General features: G+C 42.7%; 1 protein-coding gene across 5 annotated transcripts in view; it reads left to right on the forward strand.

The window, feature by feature from the left end:
- NFYC (nuclear transcription factor Y subunit gamma) overlaps window positions 1–13031 on the forward strand; it is an 81310-nt gene that overhangs the window by 55765 nt on the left and 12514 nt on the right. For all 5 annotated transcript variants that reach the window (XM_030942557.1, XM_030942556.1, XM_030942558.1 and 2 more), the window contains 4 exons: window positions 1219–1290; window positions 3075–3188; window positions 7171–7266; window positions 12181–12354. In XM_030942557.1, the coding sequence (XP_030798417.1) occupies window positions 1219–1290; window positions 3075–3188; window positions 7171–7266; window positions 12181–12354 (456 nt within the window). The remainder of the gene's footprint in view (window positions 1–1218; window positions 1291–3074; window positions 3189–7170; window positions 7267–12180; window positions 12355–13031) is intronic.

Genomic DNA, 13031 nt, shown 5'->3' on the forward strand with positions numbered 1-13031 from the left:
GATGTCTTGGTGTACATTTTATCCTAATAGATTCTCTTCTTTCTGTAATCATAAAATAGGTTCTGGGAAAACTGTTGATGGTTTTCCAAAATAACTTTTTTGACATATATTTGAGATTTTCTGTTGGTCTTAGAAAAGAAAGTTCACTTATGCTTGTTAATTTACATCAAATCTCAAATAATAGCTGCTGCTTCCATAATGTGATGATGCAAATTTCCAGGTGAGCATATTGGGTTTAGTGAGTCATATTTCAGACCACTTATAGAATCAATCATTTGACACCTAGTCCCAGTAGAGATTTTGCTGATTTTAGCTAATGTCTGCCTTTGCACCTTTCTCTTCATTGCAGCTCAGAAACTCAAAATTGATTTTTTTCCTAGAATTGCATCCATCATTGGGCATGCGTTTAAATACCAGTAGTTTTCAAATAAAACAAAAAAAGGGCTTACATTTCAAATTATTGAGTAGTGCTGGTCAAAAAAGCCCTTTCCTAAATTATATCCACAGTGAAGTTATATGGTCCTCCCCCACTCCAGGCTTGTTTAAGAAAGAATAACACAGCTGTTCCTAAAAGGCAGCTGATAAATTCACCCTCATCCTTTTTCTGTACTCCTCTACCCCCACTTGAAACAAATTTTGGAGACAAGGCCATTGCTATTGTGATGGGAAAGGGGCTCTCCTCTCCAATTTCTGTTGTCAGGTTAGTGCAAATGTCAAATGTGGCCACTGTCAGCTGTGAAGAACTGTGGGTCACTGTGGTCAAGTTCCCTGGCGTTGCTGTTACAGTTTATCACTGAATGGAAGAAAGAACTGGAACTTTAGAGGAATACCCCTGAGACAGAAATCTCATTTTAATCTGCATATTGCAGACTGGTAAACTTACTTGGAAAAAAGAGAAGGCGCTCATAATGTCCCTTTATGTTGTGCTGATGAAAACAAACAAACCAAAAAAAAACAGATATTGCTTGGGGCTCCGTTTCATGAGGGCACTGTTAGAGGCCATCCTAAGCTTTTTCTAAAGCCCACTAATTCTTTGAAGACCTGCATATGTTAAGAAGAATTTTGCTCTGGAGCTTGTGTTTTCTTCATTTCATCTGTACCTCCTCTCCCGACTTCCTGAAGAGAGGGACTAAGCCAGAGTGTTTCCTGCTGCCTGTCATGCTTTGCCACACTGTTGATTGTGCCCACCATTTATGCATCTCTTGTTGTTCATTTCAGAAAGACTTCCGAGTGCAGGAACTCCCATTGGCTCGTATTAAGAAGATTATGAAGCTGGATGAAGATGTGAAGGTGAATTCACATTCATTTTTATTATTTCTTATTGAAGCTGAGTGATGGGTAGGTTATTGTTCATTGCTCTAGAGCTCAAAGTTTAATTAAACAAAAACACACAAAAAATTACTGTCTGTTGCTTTATTTGATTCCTGTTTAAAATTGTTAAGTGAGCCAAAATTGAGCAGTTTTGGTTACTATATGGATCATCCTGAAACTTAAGGATATCCTGGTTTTTTTAGATGTTGAAAAAATAGTTGTTGTTGGTTTTTGTTTTCTTTTCTTTTCTTTTTTTTTGAGAGTTTTACTCTGTTATCCAGGCTGCAGTGCAGTGGTGCGAGTTTTTGTATTTTTTTAGTAGAGACGGGGTTTCACCGTATTAGCCAGGATGGTCTCGATCTCCTGACCTCGTGATCCGCCTGTCTCGGCCTCCCAAAGTGCTGGGATTACAGGCTTGAGCCACCGCGCCCGGCCGATCTGAACTCTTAAGAAATTTTTGGCCGGGCGCGGTGGCTCAAGCCTGTAATCCCAGCACTTTGGGAGGCCGAGATGGGCAGATCACGAGGTCAGGAGATCGAGACCATCCTGGCTAACATGGTGAAACCCCGTCTCTACTAAAAATACAAAAAACTAGCCGGGCGACGTGGCGGGCGCCTGTAGTCCCAGCTACTAGGAAGGCTGAGGCAGGAGAATGGCGTGAACCCGGGAGGCGGAGCTTGCAGTGAGCTGAGATCTGGCCACTGCACTCCAGCCTGGGCGGCAGAGCGAGACTCCGTCTCAAAAAAAAAAAGAAATTTTTAATAATGATATTCAACCTGCTGTAACCTTTTGATCTGTGAGTTTCTTTTACATGAATAATACTTGTGAGAGGGTTTGCTTGGGCTTGCCATTTCTGTTTTCCTAGGAGTCCATCTCCATTATAGATCTCAGAGAAAGAGGAACTCTTTGTCTCTTTACCACTCAAAATTAATAGTCTTGTATTTTCACAGAAAGCTAACAAGTGATAGCAATTTTCCTTTCTTCCTCACAGTAGCCCTGTGAGATTTGATATAATAAGAATTATCAGTTCCATTTTACAGATAATGGAAATAGACACAAAGAGGTTAAGTGACTCACCCAGAGTGCTAGGACCAAGATCGCATTTCCCATCTGCTGCTGCTTTAACTCCAGAGCTCTTTCTGTGACTGTAGCCTGCACAAACTACCTCACCAAAGGTTTAGAACCTTGTTTGACCAAGAGCTTCAGCTTTGAAATCAGACACATCAAGTTTATATGGCTTGAGCACTTCCTATGTGCCAAGTCCTGTGCTGGGTACATATATTATCTCATTTGATTGCCACAATAAAACTGGAAGGTTATCCTCTTTTTCAGTGTGTGAAAAACAAAGCCCAAAAGGATGGGAAGCCTGCAGTTTTACCCAAATCCATTGGCTTTCAAGCTCATTCTCCTTCCCCATATTGTTTCTCCTTGGATTAGAACCTAAACCCTGCCACTTACTGGCTCTATGGCTATGGGCAAGTCACTTCATCTCTCTTAAACCTAGTTTCTTTGAAAGGCTATTATAAGGGTAAGAAAGCACCTTGCACAAGGTTTGGCACATGGTAGGTGCTAAATAAGTATTCTTTCTCCCTGTTCCCTGCTTTGTTCCTACTCATGGATTTATTTTACCTTGGAATCTCTTGAGCATACCACCTCATTTTTTGACCCTTGCCCCATAGTCCCATGCTAGGCAATGAGGCAAGAGACAGACTGGTTTGAATGACTTCCTGGTGATTGACAGGGAGGGCCTGTGTCTGTTACAGATGATCAGTGCAGAAGCGCCTGTACTCTTTGCCAAGGCAGCCCAGATTTTTATCACAGAGTTGACTCTTCGAGCCTGGATTCACACAGAAGATAACAAGCGCCGGACTCTACAGGTATTATTGCAGACTTAGATTAGGAAAACTGGGGTAAGCGGCCACCTTTGCCTGTTCTCCTGCAAAGAAGAACAGGTGGCTTTGGACCAAAGATTGTTCTTCTTTAGGCCTCTATCAAGCTGACATGTAATTGGCATCTCCACTGTTGGGAGGCAGACATATCTTCTGGCCATGGTGATTGTGTTTCTCCACCAAAAATCTTAGTCAATTCTCTCCTGGTTTTCACAGCTTAGTGACTGAACTCTTTTCCCTTGGTGAGCCCTCACTATAAACAGAGGCTCAAGTGATAGAGTATTTACCTGTTTCCAGACGTAAACAACTTCTGCTTGGGAGCCTTGAGAGATTCCAGGAAAGGACGGTTCCAGGAAGTATCAGCAGTCTCACTAGCTTCGTTAGGCTTTTTGTTCTTTGTCTGCCTTCCTGAGAGAAGGAGTCCTCCTCCTCCTCCTCGTCCTCCTCCTCCTCCTCCTCTTCTCGTTCTCCTTCTCCTTCTCCTCCTCCTCCTCCTCCTCCTTCTTCTCCTTCTTCTCCTCCTCCTCCTCTTCCTCCTCTCCTCCTCCTCTTCCTGCCTGCCTCCCTCCCTCCCTCCCTCCCTCCCTCCCTTCCTTCCTTCCTTCCTTCCTTCCTTCCTTCCTTCCTTCCTTCCTTCCTTCCTTCCTTCCTTCCTCCTTCCTCCTTTTTCCTTCCTTCCTCCTCTTCCTTTTTTTTTTAATTTTAATTTTAACCCAGCAACTCCACATACATACTGTATGCAGAGCCCTTGGTCATTGACTCTAGAAACCCTCACCCTATAGCCAAGCCCTGGCTTTTAGAGGAAAGGTTTCCCAGATACAAGAAGAAGGGTGTAACAAGTATAAAACAGTGGCACTATTTTAACCATGAAGCCAAGAAAATAAATTGTTTTCACTTTTTGCTTCCCTTTACCTACAAAGTAGAAAATACATGTGTTTATTCATTTATTCTAAAAAAACTGAACACCCACAATGTGCCAGGCGCTTTTCTGGGCTCTGGGGATTAACGATACACAAAACAGACAAAAATCCTTATCTGTGGGAAGCCTGCATTCTAGTACAGCTTGTCAATGCAGCTTAAAGTTAGGATTTGTGTACGTTACTATATGAAAGTTTTAAAGCAAAAAAAGGAAAAAATACTGAACTCCAATAAATGATAAGCATGTTGAAGTCACAGAATTTATGCTGCCTTGAAGTTAGTCTGTAGATCCAGAGAGATCCAGTTAAAGCTCCCTTCAAGAGCAGTTCAGATTAGAAAATAAAATACGTGGCCAGGCACGGTGGCTCACGCCTATAATCCCAGCACTTTGGGAGGCCGAGACGGGCGGATCACGAGGTCAGGAGATCGAGACCATCCCGGCCAACACAGTGAAACCCCATCTCTACTAAAAATATAAAAAATTAGACGGGCGAGGTGGCGGGCGCTTGTAGTCCCAGCTACTTGGGAGGCTGAGGCAGGAGAATGACTTGAACCCAGGAGGCGGAGCTTGCAGTGAGCTGAGATCAAGCCACTGCACTCCAGCCTGGGCGACAGAGCGAGATTCTGTCTCAAAATAGGCAAAACACTTGGACAGACCTTCAGAAAAAAAGATAAACAAATGCCCAATAAACCCACGAGAAGGTGTGCAACATCATTAGTCGTCAGGGAAATACAAATTAAAACTGCTGTGAGATACTGGTTTATACCCACTAGAATACCTAAAATAAAAAAGACTGACAATACCACAGTTGGTGAGGAAGTGGAGTGTCTGAAACTCATATATTACTGGTCAGAATGTAAAGTGGTACAGTCACTTTGAAAAACTATTTGGCACTTTCTAATAAACATATCCCTCTACTCTGTAACCCAGCCATTTCACTCCTAGGTATGTACCCAAAAGAACTATAGCCATTTTGATATAAAAATGTTCTTAAAACCTTATTTATACTACCCCAAAACTGGAAACAACTCAAGTGTCCATCAATATAGGAATATATAAACAAATTCTGAGGTATTAATGAAATGGATTCCTCCTCAGCAATAAAAAGAAACAAACCATTGCTCCATACAACATGGATAAATCTCAAAGATACTATGTTAACAAAAGAAACCAGAGGGAAAAATTTACATAGTGCATGATACAATGCATTATTACTACCACCTATGGTGATAGAAATCAGAGTTGTGGATGCCCAGATTTAGGGGAGTGTGGGGAAGCATGTTGACTGGAAAGGGCTAGAAGGAACTTTCTATATTCCTTTTTTATTTTTTGAGACAGGGTCTCACTCTGTGGCCTAGGCTGGAGTGCAGTGGCTCAATCACAGCTCACTGCAGCCTCGACCTCCTGGGCTCAAGTGATCCTCCCACCTCACCCTCCCAAGTAGCTGAGACTACAGGTGCGTGCCACCATATCTGGCTTAAAATTTTTGTTGTAGAGATGAGGCCTTACTATGTTGCCCAGAGCTGGTCTTGAAACTCCTGGCTCAAGCGATCCTCCTGCCTCAGGGAATTTAAAAAGCAAAGTAAAAATTTTAGAAAGACCAACTTAAGTACATCTATGTTTCCAAAATACTCTAGAGCATTTTGTTATATGTTGGAGATGTTTATTATTTTTCTTTTTCCCCTTTTATTCCATCGGTAAATGAGCCATTTAGATAGATTGAGTAGGTGACATCAAAAAATGCGACACTATATTGTAGTCATCTTAAATGAGTCCTGGCAGTCTTAAGATGGGCCCTGCTTCAGTTGGAAGGGTTTATCGTCAAGCTGGTGGTTGGCAAGAAGGGTGGACTAGAGTTTTGCATTTCAGAGGCATAGGGCCATCACAGATACAAGGGAAAGAAAGAAAAAGAAAATTTCCATCCTCTCCTGTTTTGTCTGATGAGTCACCTTTTAAGGTGTGGTATATAGAGTTTGCTAAGGATTTCTGTTGGTATGTTGACATTTTCCCCAGCATTTTATTATGAAAAATTTCAAACATAAGCAAAGTTTACAGTGAATACCTGTATACTTACAACCTAGATTCTACCATAAACATTTTACTATGCTTATTTTATTCCCATATCTATTTATCCCTCTATCTATCCTTCCAAGTAGTCTAAGTGCATTGTAAAGTTTACTTTGCCCAAATACTTTAACATGCATATCATTCACTAGAGTTCAGTGTTTTTTCTTATTGTTTTTCCTTTTGCTTTAAATCTTTAGTAAAGTACACAAATCTTAACATACATAATATGTTGGGTTTTAGTAAAAATCTTTTAATTTTATTATTCAAAGAAAGGAAGTATCACACTTGGAGAGAAACCCCCATTAGAGCAGGTCTTGGTTTCGGTATCATTAGCCATCTGACTCCTATGTTGTCTGACCTCTCCTGCTGCTGTTCATAGCACAGACTATGAATATCAGAATTCTCACAAGCTATGGTTTTTATTTGGGAATTCAAAACTGCACTGATAAACCCATGGTTTAAGCATTGCAATTTAGAATTCCCAAATAAAAACCACAGCTTGTGAGAACTTAGTGTATACAGATCCAGTGACTTGAAAATGTTGCAAAAAGTTATTGAATTAGGATTTTACCTAAGAAATCCAAAGTAGATTATAACTACTTGTGAACCAAAGGGAAAATATGATTTAGGGCCTTAAAAGGATTATAAACCTACAAAATGACCAGAAACCTACTAATTGAGATTACTAAGTTTATAATTTGAAAATCACTGGGAGAGGATCCAGAAGGAGTAGCAGTGGTTGGAGGCTCAGATATCCCATTTTAGAGTGTGAGTTGCATGTATCTCTTTCTTTTTTGTTGATGATTGTCCACCAGGTCTGATCATTTAAAGTATATGAGTTTGGCTGTGCTTATTTCAGCTGTAGACTTGCCCATGGGTATTTAGTTTGGCTTAAAACTCATCTTACCTTACTTGGAGGGTATAAAGCCAAGTGAACTAGTTTCTCCCAAGGCTAATTTTTCACACCACTTTTCTTTGTTACAGAGAAATGATATCGCCATGGCAATTACAAAATTTGATCAGTTTGATTTTCTCATCGATATTGTTCCAAGAGATGAACTGAAACCTCCAAAGCGTCAGGTGAGCTGTGAAGGCATTGCAGTTGCTGCTGACTGAAGAGCGCTTTGCATACTGGTGTCAGACACGCTCCTTCTCCTCTCTCAGCACAAGTCATTTGCTATTCGTTTTGCTCCTCGTTTCTAGACCAGATTCATTCTGAACATATCCTTCTGTTACTCATTTCTGGATACTTTTAACTCAGTGCCTCTGAAGTGGTATTTCAGTGAAAATGGACAAAATAAAAATGAAAGACTTTAGTTACAAGTGGTAAAGTGAAGCTCATTTCAAAGTATCTTAGGAAGTCTATCAGAGCTCTTCATCTGGGATGGAAGAATATTCCCAGAAAGTTATAGATTTTAGATTTTTAAGAAACAGCTTCTCTGTGTGCACAGTGGTATTTGGAGTGAATGGACTGTGTTTTCTCATCCTCTATATTGTGGTTCTTTATATCTTTATATAGTGCCCTGACTGCGCACTAGAATCACCTGTTGGGGTTTTAAAAATACCAGCACCCAGGCTCTACCCCACATCAGCTGAATCAGAATCTCATGATGGAGCCCAGGCATCAGTACCTTTTAAAACTCCCCGAGTGCTTTTAATGTGCAACCAGATTTGAGAACCACCACTTGAGCTGTTTTCCAAGCAATCACAAGAAAGAATATGAATGTCTCCCTTCCCCTCTCTTCTGCCTGCGCCTCTCCAAAGGTCACACTAGTTGTTTTTTCAGCACCTTGGGTGCATATAGCTCTTAATTGTGATTGTAATAGACCTCTGTCCTTTAGAGCTCATTGTTTTAAGTATGCAGATTGCGTGATTCACTAGATGTAGTAGAGACACTTGGGAAATAGTGGCAGAATCTCACAGGAGCAAAGCTGTGCCTTGTGCTGCTTGCTTTGTTATATGAAACTTTATTTTTAATAAATTATTTCATAGTATATTATCCTTAGAAGTAGTCATTCAGTGACAACCATTCTCCCCATCCCAGCCTGTATTAATAGCCAGTCAGAGAAAGTCTAGGAGAAGTGGCATCCTAATCAACATTTGTAATTCTGACCCTGCATGAGGGCCTTTGGATTAGCAAGCCCTCTGTCACCTCCTTACTAGAGTAGGGTGTGCCTTACTGCGTCTCCGTTCTTTCTGGGCAGTCTTTGCTACTGTAAACATCCTTGACTGGAAGCTGTAAGGTGTTCAGAGGAGCTTTCAGTCGGATGTTTACAGCGGCAGGCTGCCACAGTCGTCCCCAGCTACGCATCGGCTTTGAAACATTGCAGGTTTGTGCCCACAGGCTCAATTCCTCCTCTTGGGGGTCCTTCCCTCCTCTGTTAAGCAGTCAAAACAACAAGAACTCAGGCCATTTCTCTTCCTTCAGAACAGAGAGTATCGTACACCTGCTTTCCTTGTTGAAATTGTTCTCTCCTTTTGTCTATCAGAAGCCCCCTTTAAAACAGGATGGTGAACTCTGTGATGAAATCAGGCCTTGCTCACTCTCATTGTGCTAAGTCCTTGTTTTCTATGGGCTGCCTGCTGAATACACTGGCTGGAGAGAAGGGTCACATCCTGTCAGTTCCTTCAAATTCCTCAGTGCTTCTGGGTCTCTCGGGGCGTCACACGGCTCCTTATTCCATCTTAGCCAGACTCGAAATGCTATGATCCATCTGCTTTTAAAGTGTGTTTAGCTGAAACAGCTTCTTGTTGCTTGGATTTAGTTCTTTGTAGGTGTTCAAGCCATTGATTGGCATCGTATTCGGGACAGCTGCTGCCTGGCCTTTGAAAGGTTGAGATTGCTGAAAGCTGGCCTGAAATTCTAAGATAGCATTTTTAATCCTCTGTAGACACGAAGTTTTCCCAGGCTCCAAATTGGCTAGCACTTCCTAAAGTCCTTTAAAACGCCTACTCTCCAAAACCCACCCTTTCTGAAGGAGGCAGCAGTTCACTCTTGTTGCTAAAGAGAATGTACTTTTTTCCAGTCAGGGCTGACTGCACAACACTGTAGAGATGACCCTAGGATGTGATGCTGCTCTTCTCTGGCACTGTTCGTCAGTCTCAGCTTCTGAAAAGATTCCAAGAGCAAGCCCTCTAGTTGGGGAGGCCACTGCTAAAGTTGAGCAAGTGCCCCATTCTGGATTGATCCAGTCATTAAACGATTGTTCTACCACTTGGGACAGCCTCCCACTGCTGGGATAAGGAACTAGCCAGAAATATTGAATTGTGAGTCCAAGGCCCTGACTTCTCAAAGATGCTTGGGAGTTTCGCTTGTTCTTCAGAGAAGCAAGTAAAGATTATTTGAAGGTAGTAGGTAGTTGAGGCCTGACTTCTGCCCCACTAAAGCTATGAGTTGAAAGTTCCTGCCCATTGAAATGTCATTATCTTTTCACCCATTTCTTTAAACCAAGCATAATCATTTCCTTGCTAGCTTGACTTCCACTGGCAGAATGAGTCTTCATAATGCAGAAGAGCCTTAGATATGCCTTATTCCATTTCATTGATTTGAGAACAGTTGTGCCTTGTCCTAACAACACAAACCTAGGTGCCTCCACTTGATTCTCACAGCGTCCTAGATATTGTCTAGTTCATAAACAGTTTTTAAGAGGATTTAGTAAGCAGCATAGGAGGAGCGCTTTACTTGCTCTCACAGTTTTTGGCAAGAGGTGTTTTGGGTTCTGGAAGGGGTTTTTAAAGGGTTTGCTTTTTGTCTGACAAAAAGATCATATTCAATACTAGATCAGCTGTAGTCGGGGATAACTGGAGACTAAACATTCACAGGTCAGGGCTAGAAAATGCAGGTGTCTCCCTGCTGCCTAGCTTCCTACACAGATGGTTCTAGGGCTTTCAGTCCTGTGTACCCTCTCATTACCCGAGAGCTTTTCCAAGTTAGGTCTGGATTTCAGTGATTTGTATTTTTTGTAAAATAAGAAGGGAGATCTCAGTGGAACACAAGTACCTTGAACCTATTTCAACAGCTTTGCAAAGAGCAGTTGGCCTCTGTTTCTTGGCTGCAAAAGGTATCAGTATTTTAGCCTTGCCACAGCCAAGACCTAGTTTCCAGGCTGACATTTATTTCTAATGATGATAAGTTGGGGTTGAAATGGAGTTGACGTTGCCATTTTTAAGTTGTTGTGGAAATTGAGACCTAGATGAAAATAAAAGGGAATCTCCTTTTCCTTCTGCCTCAGCATAATCATATTGAGGGTTAAAACTGTTTGTGTCTGAAGCACAGAATATATTAACCTAGAAAGTCAGTTCATATATTAACTTAGAAACCCAGAATATTACAGGTATCTCCCTAAGCTGGATAGATGGCTGTCAAGTAACCGTGTCATGCAGAGACCCATGTTTCTCAGGGGCTAGATACTGGCAGTCCTAGTTTTAGTGTCCTGGCCCCCAGTCATCAGGCAAACAAAGGATACTCAGCTCTGTTCCACAGGGGACACCAGCTGCTTCCCCACACTATAGCCACAGTCCCAGAGGTACCAAAAGAGAGTTTAGAGACTACTTTTTTCTATTGGTAACAACTGTTGGGTTTAAGAGAATTTGTCATACCACCAACTTAGATTCAGAGAAGTACTTTCCTGCCTCTGTCTGCCTGTCTAAATAAATCCGTTCATCATTCAGCAAGCACTTATTGAGTGCCTACCTGGGAACGCAGGGGATAGCAGAGAACAAGAGGGAGCTAGGCTTTGCCCTCATGGCACTTACATTTTAGTAGAACAGACAGTTAATTTGACATGAAAGTGCAAAGTGTATACTATGAGGACAGTACTTTGGAAGCACAGTTCAGGGCACCTAACATAATGTTGGGAATGGGGTCAATACCAGCTTTGTAAATGTTACTTTGGGGAGTTTGAGGCAGTCCACAGGGTTTGTGTACTTCTAAGAAGTGTCTTTTCCTCTTTTCTGGAACATGGCAAACTTTGCCCTGAATAAGGACATGAGTAAATTTAGCTAATATTTTTACTCAGCCAGCCCAAGTGGTTCTATGTTTTTATTGTTTTTGTTGTCCCAGGCAGGGGCACCATGTGTCACACAGGTCACTCCGGATCAGACGCCGTTCTGTGTCAGTGGTCAGGGGCTGACCAACCCTGGACCCTGTGGGCTATAACCATGCTGTAGTGTGTGTAAACATCCTACACTCTCAGCTGTGAGCTCAAGGTGGCTGGGAGAGGGTTGTTTACTCCTTCTGCCATGGAAAACATCAGCTGAAGAAGGAACAGTCTCCACTCCGCAGATGGGACAGAATGCGACCTCCCTAATCAGCCAAGGCAGTACCCCAGCGGAGAGCTGTCCATCAGGCCCCCTGGGTTGCGCTTCTGTGGCTAAGTACAACCAGAACCAGATGTGACACTGGATAGACATGCCCTTCGTGACCACAGAGCTTTCAACAAGCTGTGAAAAGCTGGGTACTTGCCTACCAGTGCTCTCGATCCTGAAATTTCAGCTCAGGAAAAGCCCTGTTTCCCATTAACCTGTTCTGTCCGCCTTGAAGTGGTGGGGATAAAATGAGAAGAGTGCTGCCTGTTTGGGAGATTGGGACCAGGCCTGAGAGGCATGATGTTTGGGTAGCATCTTCCCAACACGTGCAATTAGCACTGTTCTCAGATCACAGGCCTTGACAGCATTTACTGACAGGCACTGCTGGTGCGTGGTTTTTAGTTATGGTAATTATTTGCCCGTTTGCAGCTTATCATGCAATGGGTGATTATTTCGTACTTCAGAAATTGGCTGTATGTTTTGTGAAGCCTATAGGATCTGTTATTTTTAGTTTGATTTAGCATAACTGGTCTCTTTGAATTCCACTTTCCTTTGGCTTCAAATGTGGAGCGCTCAGCATTCAGCAGGCAACTGCACATAGCCTGTTTGGGGGAAGAGTGGAAATTCACTGTGGTGGCTGCTGAGTCGGTTCTTTTCCTCTTACCTGTCTCTCTTTCCACCCAACAGGAGGAGGTGCGCCAGTCTGTAACTCCTGCCGAGCCAGTCCAGTACTATTTCACGCTGGCTCAGCAGCCCACCGCTGTCCAAGTCCAGGGCCAGCAGCAAGGCCAGCAGACCACCAGCTCCACGACCACCATCCAGCCTGGGCAGATCATCATCGCACAGCCTCAGCAGGGCCAGGTCTGTGAGCTGCTGAGGATGCCCATCCAGCAAGACAGTGCCCCTTAGGTTTTTGGATGGGCAGAGCTTGATGAGGGCAGAGAGGCAGCCAGATCATTAGAGAGCACTGGATTTAAAGTCTGGAAACGGGAACTTTTCCCCAGATTCAGCTACTGGGGTGAGATGTCACCCTAATCTCTCTGGACCCTGTTTTTCTCAAAGGTCAAATGAAGAAAGTGTAGTGGACAGTGAGTTCTCCAGGATCCTATTAGCTCAGAAATTTTAGAAGGGAAAAAAAAATGTCTGAAATGCCTTATGAAGAGTAGTGGGATCTCCGTAGAGGTACTAAAGTGAACTCCATGCCTGCTGTCTGTGTGTCTGTGTCAGAAGTGGAATTTGTGCCCTTAAAAGGAGAGATTAGGTATCATTGCCAGTTTGCATACTCCTTCTCCCCGTCATTTCTGTGTCCCATATTTGTGTCAAGTGACCTTCTCTTTTTACGATAGTAATCAGAGGACTCTTTCTCTCCCCAGTAGTATTGTTGAGAGCAGTAGCATTCATGTTTGTTGGGGGTCATGTGAGGCTGCAGAGAACTCTGTACTGTGAGCTCTGAATCCAAATTCTCTGTCAATCATTGTTTATTCATTAAACACTGAGCATCCTCTGAGGGTAAAGTCCTGTACTATGTATTAGGGATA

Source organism: Rhinopithecus roxellana, chromosome 12 (assembly GCF_007565055.1).
Source record: "Rhinopithecus roxellana isolate Shanxi Qingling chromosome 12, ASM756505v1, whole genome shotgun sequence".
NCBI lineage: Eukaryota > Metazoa > Chordata > Mammalia > Primates > Cercopithecidae > Rhinopithecus > Rhinopithecus roxellana.